The 23,091-nt window shown below is 55.3% G+C and overlaps 2 protein-coding genes across 2 annotated transcripts; both read left to right on the forward strand.

The window, feature by feature from the left end:
- Positions 1-1,062: 1,062 nt before the first annotated feature.
- On the forward strand, positions 1,063-12,548 carry ERLIN2 (ER lipid raft associated 2). The gene is made up of 11 exons (XM_036396758.2): positions 1,063-1,184; positions 1,288-1,369; positions 1,527-1,573; positions 2,074-2,135; positions 2,696-2,821; positions 5,071-5,144; positions 5,535-5,593; positions 6,427-6,518; positions 6,824-6,913; positions 8,346-8,425; positions 10,025-12,548. The coding sequence occupies exons 1-11, from the start codon at positions 1,078-1,080 to the stop codon at positions 10,232-10,234; spliced, it is 1,029 nt and encodes a 342-aa protein (XP_036252651.1). The 5' UTR covers positions 1,063-1,077; the 3' UTR covers positions 10,235-12,548.
- A 930-nt stretch (positions 12,549-13,478) lies between these two features.
- Positions 13,479-18,978, forward strand: PLPBP (pyridoxal phosphate binding protein). Its single transcript, XM_036396808.2, has 8 exons — positions 13,479-13,574; positions 14,599-14,706; positions 15,278-15,313; positions 15,837-15,912; positions 16,250-16,384; positions 16,485-16,627; positions 17,038-17,136; positions 17,409-18,978. The coding sequence occupies exons 1-8, from the start codon at positions 13,479-13,481 to the stop codon at positions 17,544-17,546; spliced, it is 831 nt and encodes a 276-aa protein (XP_036252701.1). The 3' UTR covers positions 17,547-18,978.
- The last annotated feature ends 4,113 nt before the right edge of the window (positions 18,979-23,091 follow it).

The following is a 23,091-nucleotide window of genomic DNA, read 5'->3' on the forward strand; positions in this document are numbered from 1 at the left end:
TTTTCAATATTCCATGGATGCATTTTGCTCCAGCTCAGAGCAATTTCCTAGTTTACCCTTATTAAACTGAGAGGGGCTGAGCAGAGGCTTGTGATTTATGAAACACATACTAGATTCATTAAAACCTTTAAAGATTTAATACATTTTATCAAGGCCTTAAATCTGGGCAACCGCCTTTAGAAAAACACCAACTGCAGGGTGTTTTTCATCTCTGGCGCCCTTTTGCACTTCTTTAAGAGCTGTAAAATTTGGATTGACAAATATCATGGATATTTCATTCCTTATTCCTAAATGGCACTGAACCCTCCTGACAGGTTTGTTATATATAACCTCAGAGATCCATCTCAAGGAAAGATCAAATCATTCTGGTTTATTGACGTTTTTTATGTGGTTTTTTAGGCCCTTTCCAGGATTTCAGAGCTGGATGATTCTGTTTGCTGGCCCATCCCATTTCCTGTGATTGCCAAATGAGCAGGGGGGTCTGTGTGGGGGGCAATGCAGGGGGAGGTCAGAGATGAAATAAAAATGTTGTGACTGAGAAAAATAATTGACAGAGGGGGGATTTGGGCTAGATATTAGAGTCAGATCTCCAGGAGCATTCGGACAAGGTGGGATTGTTGGGGTGGCTGTGCAGGGCCAGGAGCTGGACTGGATGACCCCATGGGCCCTTTCCAGCTGAGGGTCTTCTGTGGGAAATGTGGAAGTGTGGGAATGTGGAAAAGGGGAAAAGTGGGAAAGTGGGAATGTGGAAAAGTGGAAATGTGGGAAAGTGGGAATGTGGGAAATGGAAGTGTCCTGGCCCGTGGCAGGGGCTCCAATGGGAGGAGTCTGGCTGTCCCCTCCGACAGGTACCGTTCTGTGCTCGGTGACTCCTCCGCCTCTCCCTGTCCCCCCTGCCCAGAGCAGGCTCGGGGGTCTCCGCACCCCAACCCCTCGGGCGGGCGCGGGCGGGTCTCGAACCCGCGGCCTCCGGCTCCTCATTCCCCGCTCCTCCATCGCCCCCTGGCGGCGGCGGCGCGGGGGTCGCGCGGTGATGACGTCAGTGGCGCGCCGCCGGTGCCGCCGCCGGTGCCGGGCATGGCCCAGCTCGGCGCCATCGCCGCCCTCGCCCTCGGCGTGGCGGCCGCCGCGCTCCTCTCGGCCGTGCACAAGATCGACGAGGGGCACATCGGCGTCTACTACCGGTGAGACAGCCTGGCGGGGCTCCCCGGGGGGACCGAGCCGGGTACCGGCCAGCCGCCGCTCACGGTTCCCTCCCTCTCTGTCTCTCTCCCGTTCCCTCCGCAGCGGCGGAGCGTTGCTGACCTCCACCAGCGGGCCCGGCTTCCACCTCATGCTGCCCTTCATCACGTCCTACAAGTCAGTGCAGGTGCTGCTGGACGCGGGCCCGGGCTGGGCGGGCACCGGGGAACGCGGGTGGCACCGGGGCTGCTGTGGCCGTGCTCGCTACCGGGGACAGGCGGCTCTCGGTGCGATCGGTGCCGGGAAATCCCTCTCCTAAGCCTCTTTCCTTCAATCCCCTGCAGACCACGCTGCAGACGGACGAGGTGAAGAATGTCCCGTGTGGTACCAGGTGAGCTGTTCGGTGATTGCGAACCGGCCGGGAGCTCCTCGGAACCGAGCCCAGACTGGGGGCACCGGCAAAACCGAGCTTCTCCCGAGCCCAAAATGGGGACACTGGAAAGACTGAGCCCCTCACCAGCTCCAAACTGGGCTCACTGGAGACGGAGTTCCTCTCCAGCTCCAAACTGGGGACACTGGCAAAACCGAGCTCCTTTCCAGCCCCAAACTGGGGACAGTGGAAACCAAGCTCCTCCCAAGCCCAAACTGGGCTCACTGGCAAAACCGAGCTCCTTTCCAGTCCCAAACTGGGGACACTGGCAAAACCAAGCTCTCCCCAGCTCCAAACTGGGCTCACTGGAAACCAAGCTCCTCTCCAGCCCCAAACTGGGCTCACTGGGAGCCCCAGGACCATGTGCTGGGCTGGTCCCACACCTGTCCCATGGAGGGGACAATGTCCTTTGGAGCCCTCAGCCTCCTGCAAAGCTCATTTTGTGTTTTCTCCTTTTTCAGTGGGGGAGTGATGATTTATTTCGACAGGATCGAGGTGGTGAATTTTCTCATCCAGAGTGCGGGTGAGTCACAGCTCTGCCCTGGGGCTGGGCTGGGCTTGGTGGGAACAGGGCTGTCCCTCAGGGGGTGCTGGGTTTGGAATTACCTGGAGGGAGCCAGGCTGTCCCACAGGAGGGGCTGGATTTACCTGGAGGGAGCCAGGCTGCCCCTCAGGATGTGCCCCAAGCACCTGGTAGAGCCCTGAGCTCTGTCTGTCACCTCTGCCCCCTCCCCTGGGAATTTGGGCTGTTGATTGTCTCTATCCCAGCCCCCCTGAGCTTTGTGCAGCAGGTTGGAGTGCCAGGGGTTCAGGGGCTGTGAGCAAAGGCTCCTGGAGAACCACCTGGGCAGCCTTTTCCCAAATCCTTTGGGTCTGAGTGTGGGAGTACCTGGCTTAGCAGGGAGCTGTGTGTGTGCAGCCCCAGTTTAAAAAAAGCCTGGACATGGCACAAAAAGCCTGGACATGGCACTTGGTGCTATAGTTGAGGTGTGAGGGCACAGGTTGCACTCAGTGATCTCAGAGATCTCTTCCAACCTCGTTATTCTGTGATTTTGTGATTCTGTGGTTCCTCTCCTCTCCCAGTGTACGACATTGTCAAGAACTACACGGCTGACTATGACAAGGCTCTCATCTTCAACAAGATCCACCATGAGCTGAACCAGTTCTGCAGTGTGCACACTCTGCAGGAGGTGTACATCGAGCTCTTTGGTGAGCTGCTGCTCCTGGGGGCTCTCCCTGTGGGCTGTCAGTGCTGAACCCCCAGGGTTGGGGGGTTTTATCCATGTTTTATCCATGAATCCCAAGTGCTGGGAGGTTTTATCCATGTTTTATCCATGAATCCCAAGTGTTGGGGGGTTTTCTCCATGTTTTCTCCATGTATGTTTTCTCCATGTTTTCTCCATGTATGTTTTCTCCATGTTTTCTCCATGTTTTATCCACGTTTTATCCACGTTTTATCCATGAATCCCAAGTGTTGGGAGGTTTTATCCATGTTTTATCCATGTTTTATCCATGAATCCCAAGTGCTGGGAGGTTTTATCCATGTTTTATCCATGAATCCCAAGTGCTGGGAGGTTTTATCCATGTTTTATCCATGAATCCCAAGTATTGGGAGATTTTATCCATGTTTTATCCATTTTTTATCCATGAATCCCAAGTGTTGGGGGGTTTTATCCATGAATCCCAAGTGTTGGGAGGTTTTATCCATGTTTTATCCATGTTTCATCCATGAATCCCAAGTGTTGGGGGGTTTTATCCATGTTTTATCCATGAATCCCAAGTGTTGGGGGGTTTTATCCATGTTTTATCCATGTTTCATCCATGAATCCCAAGTGCTGGGAGGTTTTATCCATGTTTTATCCATGAATCCCAAGTGTTGGGGGGTTTTATCCATGTTTTATCCATGAATCCCGAGCTGGCTCTGCTTGGAGCTGGAGTTGTTAGCCAGCTGCCATCGTTTATCCCTGTTATCTTTTGGAGCTGTGCCTCAGTGTGTTTGTAACAACAAACTGCACAGCCAGCCCTGCCAGCAGTTTCCCTTTAGGGAAGGGAGCAGGAATTCTGTGGCGTTCTCTGTGTGTGCAGCAGCTGGGATGGATTGAATTGGTCACAGGATTGGCTGATCCAGATGGAACAGCCTGGCTGTGCCTCTCTGCTCTCACAGAAACTGAGCAAGCACCCCTGGCCTGAGGCTTTGGGCTGTACCTGTGGCTGCAGTGCCCACAGTGCTGGCAGGAGCTGCCCTCCCCAGCAGGGAGGCACAGGGCAGGAGAGGCTGAGGGAATGCTGTGGTTTCCTGCTGGGATTGGCCCAGCAGCTGCCAGTGCTGAGTGTTTTGTTTCTGGCTCTGGGCTGACAGGAAATCCTCCCAGGCTTTCAGCAGTGCTGCCTGTGGGCTGCTGGGGGCCCAGCAGGACAGGCTTTGTGTCTGAGTGAGCCCAGGGTGTTTGCAGGCTCCTCTTGTATCTTCAGCCTGGCTTTCCAAGGAGCCTGGCTGCCCTTCCCTCACTGGGGCTCAGATCCCCCCAGTTCCCAGCTCCTGCTGGTGGCTGGACGAGTTCCTGGCCTGTGGAGGCTCCAGATGTTGGCAACTGCTGCTTGAAATGGGCTGAAAGCTCCTGCTCTGCACAGAAGGAACTTGTGCAAAGTCCCTGGAAGCCCTGGGCCTGGCTCGGGCTCTGCAGTGGGGCACAGCCCCTCTGAGCAGCCTCACATCACCCTCTGCCCCCACATCTGCCAGCAGGTGCAGGGAACTGATAACAGCTGCTTCCCAAACTCCTGGCTGGCCTTCATTAGGAGTTCCAGAGAGGAAACTGGGACCAAAGCAAACAGTCCAGGAGTGTGATGTGATCCCTCCTAAGGCTGTTACCGTTTGATTTTCCCTCTGCACTTCCCAGCAGGCCCCAGCTGGAAGCGCTGCCCTCCTTGGAGCTTTCATCAGAGCAGGGTTTTAGGTTATGTTTCCTTTTGAAATCCTCAGCTACGCTGGAGTTCTGGGACTCCTTGAGCCAAAGAGACCTTGCTGATGATTTTTGCAGCCTGTTAAAGTAACTGATGCTGCCATTTCCCACTCCTGCCTTTCCATTTGCTTCGTGTCCTGCTGGCACAGGTCACAATCAGTCAGGATTTACCTCACCACTCCAGGATTTAGTGGGGAAGTTCAGTGGGAAAGGGGGTTAGAGCACAGCTTGCTGGTTGTGAAGATGCTGTGTCTGGCTCAGGAAGATTCCAGGCTGCAGGTTATGGCAAACTGCAGGGCTTCCTTTCATGCCTGCCACATTCCTGTGGTGTGTCCCATTGCTGGGAGCCTGCCTTGGGGTCAGCCCAGCACTTCTTCATCCAACTCCCATTTGTGCTTTCCAGGAATAAGAAACGTGAGCCATCCCAGCTCACTCTGGGTGCTGACAGCAAACTGCCTTGGGGCATCTTTCATTCCCTTCTCTTTTCTCCCCAATCAGATCAAATTGATGAAAACCTTAAACTGGCTTTGCAGCAAGACCTAACCACGATGGCCCCTGGATTAATTATACAGGTAATCAGGATTTGATTGAGATATGGAAGGGGCAGATTGTTGTGGCACGAGAGGCTCTTCAGCTCTTCAGAAGTTGGGGAATCAGCAACCAAGTACCCCAACAGATTGTGAAGAGGGGAAAGGGCTAAAAGGAAACAAGAATCCGAGATTTCTTTAGGAAATTGCTTTACAACACAGATTTCATTTAACCTGGGGAGTAGGAGCAGTGTCCTTCCTGTCCCCTCACAGTTTTGGTGTGTTGAGTTTCTCCAGGATTCCTCTGGGTGCTGCTTTGCCCAGGTTACACTCTCCTGTCGTGTCAGGAGACCTTTCAGTGCTGTTTCTCTGTGGGGTTTGGGCCTGGTCACAGTCTGTGCAGGCCCAGGTTCTCTTGTGTGTCTCTCTGTGCAGGCAGTTCGAGTGACAAAGCCAAACATCCCTGAAACCATCCGGAGGAACTACGAGCTCATGTAAGTGCCTGTGAGTGCCCAAAAGGACCCAGAAGGGCACGAGAACTCAGGGTTGGGGTATCATGGTGCCCTCAGCTCCTGCTGCCCCTCAGGATGGGGCTGGGGAGGAGCAGCTCTGAGCACTGGCAGGGCTCTCACTGCAGCCCTTGAGCACAGGCATGGTTTGCCCTGGGGCTCCTTCCCCTGGCCCTCCCAGAGCTGAGCCTGAGTGGCAGAGGGATGGATTTCACCACTAATCCTCTTGTTTGACTGGGATGGAGAAACTGTTGATTCAACAAGCTGAAGACTTGCAAAGCTTTGAAAAAACTCCCTTTGACAGCACTTGACAGTGCTGATCCCTCTGCAGTGCCCTGAGCCAGCTGCCAGCACTTTGCTCGGCCAGGATTGGATCCCTCTCATCCATTCTGCTTCCCCAGCACTGCATGTCATCTTTTGGGCTTGCTTGTGGTAAATCCTGTGTAATAAATACAGCAGGATGTGTTGAGAGACTCAGTTCCAGGGTCTCTTCCCTGACTGGGAGCAGGAGCAGAGTTTTTAATTTATGTTCACTTTAAAAACTCATCAATGTAAGTAAAAACCAGTAAGATAGAAAAGGCAGCAGGGCAGCCTGCAGGGACTGTGTCACAGGGAAATCTTCCTGCTGTGGAGGGGAGGAAAGAATGCTTTGATTCAAGCAAAAAGCTGTGTGCAGGTGCCTGCCCTGACAGTGCTGATCCCACCTGCCCTGGACACGTGCTGGAAGGAGGGGGGAGCCAGCAGCTCGTCCTGGGGGTGTGCTGGGAGTCCCACAGCAGTGAGCTCCTGGTTTTAACTGGTTTTTCCTGCTCCCCCAGGGAGAGTGAGAAGACAAAGCTGCTGATAGCAGCCCAGAAGCAGAAGGTGGTGGAGAAGGAGGCAGAGACAGAGAGGAAGAAAGCTCTGATCGGTCTGTGGGGCTGGGCTGGGAGAGGGAATGGGGGGACAGAGAGCAGAGAGACCCCAGGGAGGGAGGGAGGGAGGGATGGATGCACCTGGTTCACTCTGGGACCTTCTCTGATCTGAAACCTTCCCAGAGAAACTCAGGAGTTTTTCAAGTGGGTTCCAGCTTTGTTCTCTGCAGGCTGGAAATTGTTCCCACCGTTTATTTCCACCTGAAGTGGGTGATGAGTGAGGATTTTCCAGGGTGAGGCTGCTCCTGGTGTTAGGAGAACGTGTGATGACAGCGTGGGCGTGTTCTTGTTTTCATTGCAGAGGCAGAAAAGATTGCACAAGTTGCTGAAATAACTTATGGACAGAAAGTGATGGAAAAGGAGACAGAGAAACGAATTTCAGAGATTGAAGGTGAGTGGGGGGTGAGCTTTCCTGTAAGTAAATCCTGAAGGAGGTCTTGAAGTGTGTGTTGACTGTTCTTCAGTCCAGGCTGACGTTCTCAGGGGTAAAGTTCCTGACCACAAGCAGGAGTAGGAATTTCTTTGCAGGCTGTGCTTCTTGAAACTCCCTTTCTCAAGGTGATGTCTGTAGGAGTTTGAACTGAAGGAGATGTTCCCTCACCCCTCTGATAAAGTGCTTTGTCAAAGAGACTCCAGGGCGTGGAGAGGGCTCTGCAATTCCAGCTTGGGAGTGGCAAGGCCTTTTTTCCCCTTACATTCATTAGAGGCCCTGACAAGCTTTGCAGAAGCCATTGAGGAGCCAATTAAGAGTTTTACAGGTCAGCAGCTTCTCATTAAGAAGCTCTTTGCAGACATACAATGGGATTTATTTCTTATAACTGTGTCAGCAGGTGTCAGCCCTCAGTCTGGCAGAGGATTCCTGCCTCCTCCTTTTCTCCTGGTGTCTCTGACTGGGACCAAGGTCTCCTTTTAGCCAGGAGAGGAAGTTGTGGGCCAGACCATCCAGCTGTTTACAGGATCTTGAAGTGCAGCAGCTCCCAGGCCTCCCTGCTAGAAGAAGTAAACAAATGGTTTATCCAGCTGTGCAGCTCTCAGACCCAGACTGACATGGTGCAATTGTGTGGCTCCATGCCTCAGGAGGAGTGGCAGGAGGTGGGCAGGATTCCACTCATTTTATCTGTACCCTGCTAGCCATCATTATTTATCACTGGATGGATGCAGAGGGGAAAAGGAGGGCAGTACAGAAAGGGGAAATGTTCCTTAAGTGCCTGTGCCAGGAGTCAGGAATTTCAGTATCCACAGAGTCAGAGCCTTGGAGCAATTGTTGATAAAGCAGAGAAAAGGATTCAGAGATCCTGGCCAGGATCTCTGCAAGGGGCAGAGCCTGTAGTGGTTAAAATCCCCTGCTCTGCCTGCCAGAACCTTCATCTGCATATCCCAAATCCTATCTGGGAATCCCATCCACAGCACAGACCTCATCTGCAGGGAGTCTGCTGGGCTGCCCAGGCTGCTGCTGGCCCCTGGGCAGGGGCTGTGGGTAAATCCCACATCTGCAGGAGAGCAGTTCTGCATTTCAGCACCAGAGTCAGCCCTGGCTCGAGAAGAAAGGCTGAGCTCTGCCCACGTGATGGGGATAATCAAACCCTGATGTTTGTCAAGTTCTTGGAGCTCTGCAGTTGCAGATGCAATTTGCTTCTTCGTGCTCTCATCCTGCAGCCATTTAGCTGTAAATTGAGCTCCCATTTCTGGGCTTTCCATTTTGTTCCCTCTTCCCTGTGTAGTTCAGAGGTGGCTCTGGCCACCTTCTGAAGAGTTACCAGCAGCAAACAGTGCAAACGTGGCTGGAAATAAAAATGTGATTGAGAGCATGTGTTTGCTTCCAGATGCTGCATTTCTTGCACGAGAGAAGGCGAGAGCTGATGCTGAGTGTTACACTGCAATGAAGGTGGCTGAGGCCAACAAGGTACTGTGCTTTCCTTTGTGCTGCCTCAGAGCAGGGCCCCTGGCACCAGGCTGTAGGGAAATACCAGCACAAGGGCAGGCAGTGATCCTTGTTTAAGTCAAAAAGCAAAACAAGGCCATGTCCTTTTGGCAAAGCTTTCATCTGAAACAATTAGTCAACAATTAGATCCTTATTTGCAAGTTCATTTTGTTCTCTGCACGGATCAGTGTCAGGGTGTGTGAAATCTCTGCTCTGCCAGCGGCTCACGGGGCCGTGGCTCTCTGTGGAATATCACTTTCAGTGCTGCCCTTTCACACTGTTGTGATGAGAAATGTGCTTTCATTCCAGTCTCAAGTTGGCAGGGAGATCTCCAGGGTGACAGGCAGGGGTAGAATAAACCACAGTGCAGGGAAAGAACTGATCTCAGACACCTTGGAAGAGCCTCAGTACTGCAAAGTAAAAACAACAAAAAATCCAACGTGGAAACAGAAAAATGACATGAATAGAATGGTCAGCTGTGTTCCTGCCCATAGCAAGCTCCCAGCACGTCCCAGCAGGAAGTTTTAGTTGTGTGGTGGCCAGGGAGAAGGAGCAGAGGGCCGGGGTGTTTGTGCCCAAGTTTTGTCCTCTCTTAAAATGTCATTATCCTGAAGGAATGAGCCAGAATCAGTGGTGGATCTGCTCCCTGGAGAGAGCCAGGGATGTTACCCCTCAGAACCAGGGATGTTTCCCTCCTGTGAGCCAGGGATGTTTCCCCCTCAGAACCAGGGATGTTTCCCTCCTCAGAGCCAGGGATGTTTCCCTCCTCAGAACCAGGGATGTTTCCCCCTCAGAGCCAGGGATGTTTCCCTCCTCAGAACCAGGGATGTTTCCCTCAGAGCCAGGGATGTTTCCCCCTCAGAGCCAGGGATGTTTCCCCCCTCAGAACCAGGGATGTTTCCCTCAGAGCCAGGGATGTTTCCCCCTCAGTGCCAGTGATGTTTCCCTCCTCAGAGGCAGGGATGTTTCCCCCTCAGAGCCAGGGATGTTTCCCCCCTCAGAACCAGGGATGTTCTCCCCTCAGAGCCAGGGATGTTTCCCCCTCAGAACCAGGGATCTTTCCCTCCGCAGAGCCAGGGATGTTTCCCCCTCAGTGCCAGTGATGTTTCCCCCCTCAGAGCCAGGGATGTTTCCCCCTCAGAACCAGGGATATTTCCCTCCTCAGAACCAGGGATGTTTCCCTCCTCAGAACCAGGGATGTTTCCCTCCTCAGAACCAGGGATGTTTCCCTCCTCAGAACCAGGGATGTTTCCCCCTCAGTGCCAGGGATGTTTCCCCCTGAGAACCAGTGATGTTTCCCTCCTCAGTACTCTCCTTGCAGGGGCTGCAGAGAGGGATGTGCTCTCCAGCCTCTCCATCATGCTTAGACTGAGCCTTTCCCCAGCTGCTCCCTTCCCTTTCCATTCTGCCATTTATTCACTGGGATCTGGAGCTGCCCTCAGCCCTGCTGGAGGAAATCCTGGCTCTGGGCACTCTGTTTGTCCTGGGGAGGGCTGGCCATGCCTGCTGGGCTTATGTGCTCAGGGAGGAATTCCCTTTTCCCAAAGCTGAGCTGTTGTGACCTGTTTTCTCTCCGTGCAGCTCAAGTTAACTCCTGAGTACTTGCAGCTGATGAAGTACAAGGCAATTGCAGCCAACAGCAAGATCTACTTCGGCAAAGATATTCCCAACATGTTCATGGACTCTGCAGGGAGCCAGAGCAAATCTGCAGAGGGACTGGCAGAAGGAATCCAAGAGGAGGACGGGGCAGGAGCCAGTGAGGACACAAAACTACTTCATAACATCAACTGAAAAGAAAGATTTCTATTCATTTTCTATCAAAAAAATCATGAACTGGGAAATTCCTTTTAGTTTTCCCCCTTTCCCTGTGCTGAAAGAGATGAATCAGATTTAATCCTTTCAATCTTTTATATGACAATTAGACACAAGGGCTTTGGTATTTATGGGGTGGGTTTTCTGGTAATTTCTAAGCTCCAGGTATGTTCTGTAGCTGCACCTCCCCAGCTCTTGGTCACCCAGACCAAGGATTTGGGAGAGGCTGTCAGTGCTATCAGCTGGGTGGGAACCTCATTTGGGATTGAGGTGGTTCATAGCAGTTGCAGGTAAAGAAATGTTGAGGTTTTGGAAGGAGGGGAATTGCTGCTACAACTTGTTTTGGGTTTTTTTTTTCCTTACTAAAAATTCCAAGTACTTTATTTCAATCCCCTCTGAAAATAAGGTGCTAGATTTTGTACATTACATACAAGTGGCTGCTCCAGGCTGGGGCCAGTGGCTGCTGAGCCCACATGAGGTGACCCCATGAGGACAGAGGAGTCCTGCAGGTCCCACCCGTGGGGGGATCAAAGCCTTAGACCACATCACACAAGGAGTGACCCAAAATCTTCATTTTCTGTGTCCTGCCTGCTCTGTTCTCCATTTGTCATGTTTTTGTGGGGCACAGGAGAGTTGTCCCAGCAGTTCAGCTGCTGGGGGAGGGCATGGGCAGCATCCTGGAGTGCAGAGCTGGGTGGGATTTTCAGTGAAACGATGGAAATTGTCACAGAAAACCAAGGAGGAAAGAATTTTTGTCTCAGGGACCCTGACTTTACAAAAGGCCTTGCTGGGGAGGAGCTGCTGGAGTGAGCAGAGAGTTTTTCAGTTTGTTACCTGCTCTGTGGGAGCAGCTGGATCTCAGTGTTTACAGTGTCTGACTAGAAGAAGGACCTTCAGGTGAGCTGAAATGAGCTCTGTGGGATTGGGGCTGAATGCACCTTGTGGAAGGAAGATTTCCCACTGGCCAAGGACAAACCATGATCCTGAAAGGCCACGGGGCAGAGACAAGCAGCTCTTCCTGAACTACCCAAAGATGGATTCCCCTTCTTGTCTCAGAACAGTTTTCCAGAATGTACCTTCCCCTCCAGAGAGCTGATCAGCTCCTCACATCCCAGATGCAAGGAGGGAACAGAGCTTTCTTTTCCACACATGCAAAATTAGAGGATAAAAGTCCAGGCCTAGAGAGAACATTTTTTTTCCCCTACCCAATCCATCTGCATTTGGCAGCAGAGCCTGGTGATTAATTGCTGATGTAATTAGAGGCCAGGATGCTCTTCTGAGATGATGCCAGTGCTCAGTGTCAGAGAGCAGCCCGGTGCATTCACAGGCTCCTGCCCCAAATTCTTGCTCCCCAGCACCCCTGGTCTCACCTTTCAGTGTTCAAACCTTCATCTCTCTGTGTTGCTCTGAGAGAGCTCAGGTGAATCTCAGCTGCTGGCTCCAGGGTTTTTTCAGCAGTTTTCTCTTCCCTGTTGATGCTTGAAAATGCAAAATAGAAATGAAGCATCAGTTTCTGTTTAGAGTCCCATCCTCTTTGTATTTCTTAGAAAATAGGAGCTAAGGGAAGTCCCATCTCCAGACCTACATCAGACTCAACAGCATCCCCAGGGAGGCTGTGATATTCCTGACTCTTAACTAGGTCTGTGCAGGCAGATCATAGCAGGGAACAGCAGAAATTTAGCCATGAGGATGAGCTCACTTGAGATTGTTCTGTGTTCATGTTTGAGGTTTCAGCAACTAACACCTCCTTTTACACAAGTATTTTTCACTAATGAAAGGACCCTACTAAGCCAAAGTGGTATTATAAAGGCTTTTTTTTTTATGTGTGATTTCACAGCAAGATAATAGCTTGGGATAAAGAGCTCTTAATGATTTTTTTTTTAAATTAAAACCCTGACTGCTAAAGTATTAGTGTAATTTAGTTAAGTTGTACTAAGAGTAAAATAACAAAAGCAAAGTTGAGAGTTTGTCAGTTTTCAAAACCTGTGGTTGTGTCTTCATTCAGGTTTCTTCACTCTTAAATGTCCTCAATGTTCCATGGATCAGTCTCTCCATGTAAACCTTTATTCCTCTGTCTCTAACAGGCAGGTTGTCCTGTTTATGTAATCTTGAGATGAAGATCTGAACTTTAAACCCACTCTATAGCAAAGGGAACAGAGGTTTGTGGCACTGCTGATAGCTGGGAGCATGGAAATGCTCTGCCAGAGCAGTCCTTGATCTTCTTATGTACTGAATTCAAAGCCTTTTTATTTTGGTATTTGCTATGACAATAAAATGGCCTTCAATTTTAGAATCTTCCAATGTTACCATCAGGGTTTGTGGATGGACTTTAGCAGGAGGTGCTTGCAGGGGAGGATTTTGCACAGGGAAGGTCGAGGTGCTTGGTGGGACTGGGGGGCTCTGGGGTGCTGGGGGTCAGTTCTCCCTTTCCAGTGAGGAGGAGGAAGGTGGAAGAAGGATCAGAGCTGTCCGAGGAATCCCATTTCTGTCAGCGCCTGCTTTGCTACGGAACGAGCGAAAAACACCAGACTGAAGCCGCAAACACCTCGGATTTGGTGAAGTTTGCAGAAAATCCTTGTCGTGTTTTACCAGACAAAGGGCAGGAACCTTCTGGTTGTTTTTAGCCAGCTGTGTCAACACTGAATCTGCAGAGGGCCGGTGAAGTTCTGCACATTAAGACAAATATTTGAGTTAATGTGTTCCAGCCGGCGCTTTCCCACTCTGCCGCGGGAGCTCCTCCATAAAGCCGGGCCTTGTCCCGGCCCCTCCAGCTGCTGTGGGGCTCTGGCCGCGCTCTAAGCGCTGCCCACACCTCAGGCAGGGCCTGCAGGACAATTCCCGTTCCCCGCTTTGCTTCCACGACACCTTTTCCCCTCAGAAATTGAAATTGACCCCCTTGGAGGCGGCTCCTCATGCAGGGATAGCAACATCATCTTTGGGGGTGGGCCTGGAGGGCGGCCGGGACCGTGACAGTCGGGTGGGCTGGTGGCAGCGCTCGCTGCTGTTACTGCGGGCATGGAATGATTTGGATTTGTCACCAAAACCCAGGTAAGGGAGGCCCCATCCCTCAGGGCCGCCATGGCGGCCGCGACCTTCCCAACATGGCGGCCTCGCCCCGCCCCGCTGCTCCCATTGGCTGGCGGAGCTGTCGGAGCGATGCGATTGGCGGAGAGCGGGGGCGGGGCAGGTGTGTGGCGGAAGTGGCGGCGGGCGGGCGGGGGGGATGTGGAGAGCGGGCATGGCCGCCGGGGACGGGCTGGGCCCGGCGCTCCGCGCCGTCACCGAGCAGGTGCAGCAAGCGGCGGCGCGGCGGCCGCAGGTGAGCCCCGGGGGCACGGGGGGCAACCCGGCGGGACACGCGGGGTGGGGCCGCTGCCACGGTGACAGAGCTCCGTCACCATAGGGACGGGCCCGCACTGTGGGCGCAGGTCAGCGGTGACCGTGGGGAGGGGCCCGCAGTGCCACCGGGACAGGTCCTACCGTGGGGACAGGTCACCGGTGACCGTGGGGACAGGCCTATAGTGCCACCGGGATGGGTCCCACCGTGGGGACAGACCCGCAGTGCCGCTGGGACGGGTCACACCACAGGGACAGACCCACAGTGCCACCGGGATGGGTCCCACCATGGGGATAGGTCACCGGTGACCGTGGGGACAGGCCTGTAGTGCCACCGGGACTGGTGCCACCATGGGTGATCATGCCACCAGCTGCTGATCACCATGGAGACAGACCCGCAGTGCCTGTAGTGCCACCGGGACTGGTGCCACTGTGGGCACAGACCCGCAGTACCACCAGGATGGGTCCCACCATGGGCACAGGTCACTGGTGATCATGGGGACAGACCCACAGTGCCACCAGGATGGGTCCCACTGTGAGCACAGGTCACTGGTGATCATGGGCACAGACCCACAGTGCCACCAGGATGGGTCCCACTGTGAGCACAGGTCACTGGTGATCATGGGGACAGACCCGCAGTGCCACCAGGATGGGTCCCACCGTGGGCACAGGTCACTGGTGATCATGGGGACAGACCCGCAGTGCCACCAGGATGGGTCCCACTGTGAGCACAGGTCACTGGTGATCATGGGGACAGACCCACAGTGCCACCAGGATGGGTCCCACCGTGGGCACAGCTGGTCACCGTGGGCACACACCCGCAGTGCCCCAGGGCCAGCACACTGAGGGTGTGGCCGTGCACACCCCCCAGCAGAGGAGCCGGACCCGCTATCGCGACAGCGCTCCCTCCTGTCGAGCCGGCCCTCCCCGACAGGGCCGGGCCCCTCGGTTCCCCCCGGGGCTGGGCTGGGCTGGGCTCCCCGTGCTCACCCTCCGTGCTCCCGCAGGGGCTCCCGGCCGTGCAGCCGCGGCTCGTGGCCGTCAGCAAGACCAAACCAGCAGAGATGGTGATGGAGGCCTACAGCCATGGGCAGCGCAGCTTCGGGGAGAACTACGTGAGCAGGGGGCTGGGACAGGGACAGCGGGGCTGGGACAGGGACAGCAGGGCTGGGACAGGGACAGCGGGGCTGGGACAGGGACAGCAGGGCTGGGATAGGGACAGCAGGGCTGGGATGGGGTCAGCAGGGATGGGAAGGGTTTGGGGGCTGGAAAGGGTCAGGGCTGGGAAGGGTTGAGGGGGCTGGGACAGGACCCCTGCAGAGGGCACAAAATCCCAAAATCATTCCAAGCCCTCCAAGGGCATCGAGTCCAAGCTGTGCCCGATCCCCACCTTGTCACCCAGCCCAGAGCACTGAGTGCCACCTCCTGAGTCCTTCCTCGGACACCTCCGGGGATGGGGACTCCAACACCTCCCTGGAAGCCCTTTCCAATGTTCAACAACCCTTTCTGTGAAGAAATTCCTCCTGAAGGCTTGGGCCAGCTCAGTTTGGGTGGCTCTGTGGTGACACATCATTCCCTGGCCTCGTTTTTTGAGGCTCATGTTGGCCCCAAGAACACCAATCCCAAGGACACCAATCCTCTGCCTGCTGTGGGTTTAAAGAATTTAATTCTCCTTCACTCTCCCAGGTTCAGGAGCTGCTGGAAAAGGCATCAGACTCCAGGGTAAGCACACAGTTCCCTTCATGCTTTTTTACCATGTATAGCTGTGTCCTGGGAGCTGCTCAAACTCCTGGGGTTTGTTAGGGATTTGGTTGGATCCTTATCTGTGCAGATAAATGGTGGGGTGGGTTGTTCTTGGCTCAGTGCCTCTGCCCTGTTCCCCCTCCTGCCTTGCTGGCTCCATCTGCCTTAGTCATGATTTGTCTGCACAGGGCTCTGCCTTTTGTGCTCTCTTTAGGAGAAGCACAGTCCTTGCTGAAAAAAAAAAAATAAAAAGTGCAGCACTCAGTTTGGGGAAAATATCGTTTTATGACTGTTGCACAAGAGCTTTGCCTTTGCATTCCCTGCAGCCACAAACCCATCCCTTTCCAGGCTCAACCTCAGCACAACCACAGGCTGAATCTTCAGGGTCAACAAACAAAGAAATTGGGTGTCTGGTATTTGGTTGTGGGCAAACTGAGACTGAAATGCTGCGTGGGGGAAGAGGGAATCGTTGCTCCAACCTGAGCATTCCCTCTGCTTTCAGATTCTCTCATCCTGTCCAGACATCAAGTGGCATTTCATTGGCCACCTGCAGAAGAACAATGTCAACAAGCTGATTGGTGAGTCCTGCTTGGTTTGGTGTGGGCAGTGGTCTTCCAGTGCTCAGCTGTGTCAGGGAGGGTCAGGATTTCAGAGAAAGGCTCTTCCCCCAGAGGGTGCTGGCACTGCCCAGGCTCCCCAGGGAATGGGCACGGCCCTGAGGCTGCCAGAGCTCCAGGAGGGCTTGGACAATGCCCCCAGGATGGGATTTTGGGGTGTCTGGGCAGGAACAGTTGGACTCAGCCATCCCTGGGGATCCCTTCCAGCTCAGGATATTTCATGGTTCCCTGAAACAATCCCCATGAACTCCCAAACAATCCCATGCCAGAATTCCCTCAGCCTGTGTTCTCTCCCCAGCTGTCCCAAACCTGTTCATGTTGGAAACAGTGGATTCTGTGAAGCTGGCAGACAGAGTCAACAGCTCGTGGCAGAAAAAAGGATCACCCCAGAGGCTGAAGGTCATGGTGCAAGTTAACACCAGCGGGGAGGACAGTGAGTGCCTCTTGGTGACAAGTGCCTGGCTTGGCAGGGAGCTGGGACAGGCTGGGCTCTGAAAGCAGAGCTGGGCACTGATCTCCCTGTGCTTTTGCAGGCAAGCATGGCCTTGCCCCCAGGGACACCACGGCTGCTGTGGAGCACGTCCTCACCAAGTGCCCCAGCCTGGAATTCGTGGGGCTGATGACCATTGGCAGCATCGGCCATGACCTCAGTAAGGGGCCAAATCCTGACTTCCAGGTAAGGCTTTCTCAGAGGAAATGTCACTGTGGGCTGGTTTCCTGGCACAGTTTGTCTGTCCCAGTCAAACCAGGGCGAGTGAGGCTGTCAGGAGGGAGGAACACCTTGTGCAGAGCCCTCAGTACCAGTGTCAGTGCAGGTGTGAGGCTTCTTTCTGCAGGGTGTTGCTCCCAGCCATGCTCTGAAGCTGCAGCCAGGATTTTGGAGCCCCAGGTGAGGTTTGAGCCTCCTGTGTGTTGTCAGTAAATCTGGGCAACCTCCAGACACTGTTACAGTGCTTCCATGGGAAGTGTGGGAGTTGCAGGTCCTGTGTGGAGGAGACATCAGGGACAGGCAGGAGCCAGGGTCATGGAATGGAGCTGGCTTGGCTGTCCAGGTGTGTGACCTCTGCTGTCCCCTGTGCCCTGCAGGTGCTGCTGTCCCTGAGGCAGGAGGTGTGTGAGAAGCTGAACCTGCCCCTGGACAAGGTGGAGCTGAGCATGGGCATGTCCACGGACTTCCAGCATGCAGTAAGTGTGTTCCTGTCCCTTCCCTGGGGGGACAAACGTGCCTGCACCCCAAATTCCAGCCCAGGTGCCACCCAGACAGGCCTCTAAGGCTTCCTTTTGGGTGAAGATCCCAGTGCAGCTCTCCTGGTCCTGGGGGAGATTCCTGGGATCAAATCAGCCCCTGGGTGTAGCTGTGGGTGCTGAGTGTGTGGGGAACCATCCTGTGAGAGCCAAGGCTGGGCTGTGGGGTGGTGGCAGCCCTGCCCTGAGCTGCCCCTCTCTGTCTCTTCCAGATAGAGGTTGGATCCACCAACGTCAGGATCGGGAGCACCATTTTTGGAGAGAGGGATTATTCCAACAAAACCACTGGGGGCAAGGCCCCTGCTGGGGGTGGAGGCCAAACAGAGGCTGTGACAGTGCAGGGCCACTAAAGGAAGACAAGTGGCCTCAGCAGAGGAGAGACCTCACTATGCATTTTACCTCCCTCCGTGTTGGCACCCATCGTGATGGTGAGAGGGAATTCCTCAGAGCAGGGGCCAGAATGCCTCATGATCATTGTGATTCTAGAGTACCCCTAAAAACTGGAGATCTGCATAACCAACAAGGAAATTGAGGCTTGGAAGTGGCTGTGGTGTCTTGGTTCCTCAGGGCCATCAAGGACAGAGACTTTGGGGTAACTGGGCTGGACAAACACAGACACACAAAGGTGTTTGTCAGGCTGGAGTTGCTGCTGAGCAAGGTGGGTGTCACTGCAGCAGTGCTGGTGGTTGTTTTTGCTGAGGACTTCATTCAACACATGATGGTCTTGCCAGAAACCTGTAAATGTTTCCCCAAATACGAGTTTTGCCCATGGGATGGTCACACAGGAGCTGGGATGGGGCCCTGCTGTGGCACAGGAGAGGCCATGGCCATGGGGAAGGGGTGAGTGACAGGCACAGGGGACTGAGGAGCTCAGCTGCCACTGTGAGTCCATGCTGTGAGGCTTTGGCTGCACATCACAAGTGTGGGAGTGTCTTTTTAGCTCCATTTTATCCTTTTCAGGCTGACACTAACTTTTCCCATGGCTGCCCAAATGTGGAATGCTTTTCCCCCCTTCCCTTCCTTTCCCCTCCTCTGTTGTTGTTGGGAATTATTTTCATCCTGCCTCGTAGCTTTGCTGCTGTTTTTTGGTCAGAATGGGGGTTTTGTGCCAGGCCTCTGCTCTGCCACCAGCTTGCTGCTGCTTTCCAAGGTGATTCCCTCATGGTTTGGTGCCTGTGCCATCCCCTTTACACCTGTGTGAGGATAACAGTGCTTGGCTCAGGGCAGCAGGGAGAATAATTCAGAAAAGGAACTTTTATTGTCCCACTGCATTTTGGGTTCCCGAAAAAAAATCACTTGGCCACTGAGGGAGCTTCTAGGCTGTGTCTGAACATCCTCTCCTGCTTTTGGAAGAGGGAAATGGGAGTGTCACTGCAGTAACTTCCCTTCAGGTGTGAGCAGAAGCTCCTGCCTTGTCCTGTGTTGTTCAGCCAGTCTCACAACCCATGTCCCAGCTGATTTTTGGGCTTTTGTGTCTGCTGAGAGGAGGAGGAGGAGGAGGAGGAGGAGAGCTCGGCTGCCAGCAGGAACATCCTCCCCAGGCTTTGCTCTGTGTGCTCTGTGTGGTTAAACCTCGCTGTTGGTTTCACTCTCTCTAAAAGCTGAATGTAAATGAGAAGAGAACTCCACTCCCAACCTGTCGTAGCTCCGTGGTTTAGAAGCACCGGGGGTCGGGGCCGCCCCCCTCGGCTGCACCGTGTGTGGTTCATAGTCCAGTAATAAACAGTGCTCAGTCCAATGCCATCTGTGCCAGCTCAAAAGCTATTAAAGATGTTATTTTTATGTCCCGGCGTGGTGAATAAATGCCCTGAGCTGCCCTTGGAGCTGCTTCCCCAGCCTGGGGAGGGGACAGGAGGGTGGTTGAAAGGCAGCTGAGATGGAGCTGGCAGAGAAAGCCAAGCGGGTTTTGATCAGGATGGTCCAAAAGTGGCTGTGGCTCTGTCGTGTGTCGCGAGCTGTCCCCGCAGGAGCCCCTGGGTGGCGCTGCCCGCCCGGGCACGGGGTCCGAGCCCCAAAATCGCCCTGTGCCCACCTTGCTCAGGTGCAGAGGCCCTCAGGGGGCTTGGGGGGGGCTCCCTGCGCGGGGCTGGGGCAGAGCAGCGCGTCTGGGGCCTCTCCAGGACCCCTCTCTGGGCTCTATCTGGGCTGCTCCACGTGGCCATCGGGGAGCAGCCTGGGGGACAGCCTGGGGACACCAGGGGACAGCCCAGGGACACAAGGGGACAGCCCAGGGATAGCCTGGGGACACCAGGGGACAGCCTAGGGACACCAGGGGACAGCCCAGGGACACCAGGGGACAGCCTGGGGACACCAGGGGACAGCCTGGGGACAGCCTGAGGACACCAGGGGACAGCTTAGGGACACCAGGGGACAGCCCGGGGATAGCCTGGGGACACCAGGGGACAGCCCAGAGACACCTGGGGATAGCCCGAGGACACCAGGGGACAGCCTGGGGACACCAGGGGACAGCCTGGGGACAGCCCGGGGACACCAGGGGACAGCCCAGGGACACCTGGGGACAGCCCGAGGACACCAGGGGACAGCCTGGGGACAGCCCGGGGACACCAGGGGACAGCCTGGGGATAGCCCGAGGATAGCCTGGGGGACAGCCCGGGGACAGCCTGGGGACAGCCCAGGGACAGGACAGGCTGGGGATAGCCCGGGGACAGCCTGGGGACACCAGGGGACAGCCCGGGGACAGCCCGAGCTGGGCTGTGGCAAAGCTCTGGAGAGGAGCGGGGATCTGCGAGAGCTCCTGCTCCTTCCCTCGCAGCTGCTTCTCCCACCCGCACAGCTTGCAGCTGATTTTCCTCGTTGTGCACGGAAGGTTTGCCCCGCTCCCCACGGCTCTGAGCCTCCTCCCCGAGGCCGGAGCAGAGGGCGCTGCCCCGGGGCACCTCCCGGGACGGGCGGGAGCGGGGATGCGGCCTCGGTGGCACCGGGCACCTGTCGGGGGGCACAGGGCTCAGACCACCCACTCACCCGGCAGATGGGAGCTGCTGGTCACTGGAGTGCAGCCAGCGGATGAAAGAGCCCTGAAAGAGCCCTGAAAGAATCCCCGGCCTCGGGATGAACCTCGGCCCCCGCCCCCGGCTGGGTTTGCGTCCAGCCCAGCCCCGGCAGCAGCAGCTCGGGCTCCCCGAGCCGGCCCCGGCTGGGTTTGCCTTGCAGGACCCCACCGCACTCGTGATTTCCAGGGGCCGGCGATGCTGGGAGGCCCCAGGATGCCCAGCGGTCCCCTGAGGTCACCTTCGTGCCCACATGGCCCTTGGGTGGGGGTGGACCAGGCTGATCCCCCCCAGAGCCTCCGCACTTCTCATGCTCTGGGGTGGAAAACCTCCTGGGGGCTTGGAGCACGGCCATGGGCAGATCTGGCTGATTGTAGGGAGAATAAACCCGCTGATGGTGCTGGACAGGGCGATTTGCTGCTCCTCCTGGGAAATGAGTCATCCTCACCCTCGGGGAAGCCCCAGGGCTCAAACAGCAGAGATGGGGAGCTGGGGATCAGCTCCTTGCTGCTCCTGGTGGGAGCTGGGACAGCCAGAGCAGCTCGGATCCCCCTGCAGCCCTTCAAAGTGGGAAGTGTGTTTATTTCTGGGATATCGCCTTTCCGGCAGGAAGGACGGCCACTGCCAAGGTTTTTATTGGATCCCCGTGAAAGGAACTGAGAGAGTCTCGTGCTTGTTGTCTTTCCCTGTGCCTGCAGTTAAGGGAGTTTTTTACCTTCGAGTGGGAGGGAGGGAGGGACGCAGGGATTTGGCATCCAGCACCGTGGAGATGGAGTTTCAAACCCTGCCTTGTCTCCTGGGCTGGAAGCATCAGGAGGGGTCGGGGCTGGAAAAGCAGGGAGAGGGGCTTGGAAGCACTTGAAAGAACCTGAACTCTCAGGCTCAAAGCATGTGGAAAGTGTTGCTTGAGCTCCTCTCCTCCAGCAGGGCTGGGGCAGGGTATTCCACACGTCGCAGCTTGGACAAGATTCTTACTGTTCTTGGAGGGAGTTTAGAGGCTGAAATTCTGAAGGGCAGGCACAGCAGTGTGATTGCTTCAGAGTGTCATGGATGCAACTCCAGTGCTGGGACTGGAGCTCCTGGAGACGCAGATTTTCTTCATTTGGGGTTCATGCAGTGAAAGGAGGTGGCTGAGCCCGGTGCCCTGAGGAGTTTTGGGGTGTCCCTGTGATGGGTGTGTTTTGAGAGACTCCTCTCCCTTGTGGGAATGCCCAGGGGGAGCAGCAGGCTCCAGCCTGGAGTCTCGTGCTCCCCATGAGAGGGAGGGAAAGCCACTCCTGCTCTGGGCAGTGCTGGAAGGGGGGTTTGGGAGAGCTCCCTGCTGGGCTGGTGCTCGCAGGGTCTCAGAGCGGATGCTGGACACCAGCAGCTTCCTGTTGCTCTTCCAGCTTCAGCTGCAGGATCTGGGAGCAGCACAGAATCAAAGAAGGTTTTGAGTTGGAAGGGACCCCCCAGGATCGTTGGTGCTGCACAGGACAAGCCCAGGACAATCCCACCCTGTTCCTGAGACCCTTCTCCTTGAGCCAGGGGTGTCCTGTGCCAGGGCTCACTCCTTGGGCAGCGTCATTCCCCAGGCAGGGAAAATTCGGCTCAGTGGAAAAAAAGGGGAAGAAAAAAAAAGGAAAAAAAAAAAACCAACGGAAATACGTGGGACACTTCATTGTCTCTCTCACCAGCAGGATGATGCTGCTCTCCAGGGCTCCACAGCTGATCCCTGCTGCCAAGGTGGGAGGTCTGTAGGGGTGGGACTGGCCATGGAAGAGCCCTTGGGGCCACAGTCCTTGTCCCTGCCTGGGTGCCAGGGCCGGGAGCTGCCTGGGCTGGGAGCTGAGCAGCTCTGGGTGTGAGCTGAGCATCTCTGGGTGTGAGCTGAGCAGTTCTGGGTGTGAGCTGAGCAGCTCTATGGGTGTGAGCTGAGCAGCTCTGGTGTGAGCTGAGCATCTCTGGGTGTGAGCTGAGCATCTCTGGGTGTGAGCTGAGCAGCTCTATGGGTGTGAGCTGAGCAGCTCTGGGTGTGAGCTGAGCAGCTCTATGGGTGTGAGCTGAGCATCTCTGGGTGTGAGCTGAGCAGCTCTATGGGTGTGAGCTGAGCAGCTCTATGGGTGTGAGCTGAGCAGCTCTGGTGTGAGCTGAGCATCTCTGGGTGTGAGCTGAGCAGCTCTATGGGTGTGAGCTGAGCATCTCTGGGTGTGAGCAGAGCAGCTCTATGGGTGTGAGCTGAGCATCTCGGTGTGAGCTGAGCAGCTCTGGGTGTGAGCTGAGGAGCTCTGGGTGTGAGCTGAGCATCTCTATGGGTGTGAGCTGAGCATCTCTGGGTGTGAGCTGAGCAGTTCTAGGTGTGAGCTGAGCATCTCTGGGTGTGAGCTGAGGAGCTCTGGGTGTGAGCTGAGCATCTCTGGGTGTGAGCTGAGCAGTTCTGGGTGTGAGCTGAGCAGCTCTATGGGTGTGAGCTGAGCAGTTCTAGGTGTGAGCTGAGCAGCTCTATGGGTGTGAGCTGAGCAGCTCTATGGGTGTGAGCTGAGCATCTCTGGGTGTGAGCTGAGCAGCTCTATGGGTGTGAGCTGAGCAGCTCTGGTGTGAGCTGAGCAGTGCTCTGGGTGTGAGCTGAGCAGCTCTGGTGTGAGCTGAGCAGCTCTGGGTGTGAGCTCAGCAGTGCCCTGGGTGTGAGCAGTGCTCTGGGTGTGAGCTGAGCAGCTTTGGGTGTGAGTTGAGCAGCTCTGGTGTGAGCTGAGCAGCTCTATGGGTGTGAGCTGAGCAGTGCTCTGGATGTGAGCTGAGCAGCTCTGGTGTGAGCTGAGCAGCTCTGGTGTGAGCTGAGCAGTGCTTTGGGTGTGAGCTGAGCAGGTCTGGGTGTGAGCTGAGCAGTTTTCTGCTCCCCGGCGCCCAC

The sequence above is a fragment of the Molothrus ater genome, chromosome 28 (assembly GCF_012460135.2).
Source record: "Molothrus ater isolate BHLD 08-10-18 breed brown headed cowbird chromosome 28, BPBGC_Mater_1.1, whole genome shotgun sequence".
NCBI lineage: Eukaryota > Metazoa > Chordata > Aves > Passeriformes > Icteridae > Molothrus > Molothrus ater.

Coding starts and splice junctions, on each gene's coding strand:
- ERLIN2 (XM_036396758.2), top strand. CDS start 1,078: ATGGCCCAGCTCGGCGCCATCGCCGCCCTCGCCCTCGGCGTGGCGGCC. Junction 2,136..2,695: donor TTTTCTCATCCAGAGTGCGG/GTGAGTCACAGC, acceptor CTCCTCTCCCAG/TGTACGACATTGTCAAGAAC. Junction 2,822..5,070: donor GGTGTACATCGAGCTCTTTG/GTGAGCTGCTGC, acceptor CTCCCCAATCAG/ATCAAATTGATGAAAACCTT.
- PLPBP (XM_036396808.2), top strand. CDS start 13,479: ATGTGGAGAGCGGGCATGGCCGCCGGGGACGGGCTGGGCCCGGCGCTC. Junction 13,575..14,598: donor CGGCGGCGCGGCGGCCGCAG/GTGAGCCCCGGG, acceptor GTGCTCCCGCAG/GGGCTCCCGGCCGTGCAGCC. Junction 14,707..15,277: donor GCAGCTTCGGGGAGAACTAC/GTGAGCAGGGGG, acceptor TCACTCTCCCAG/GTTCAGGAGCTGCTGGAAAA.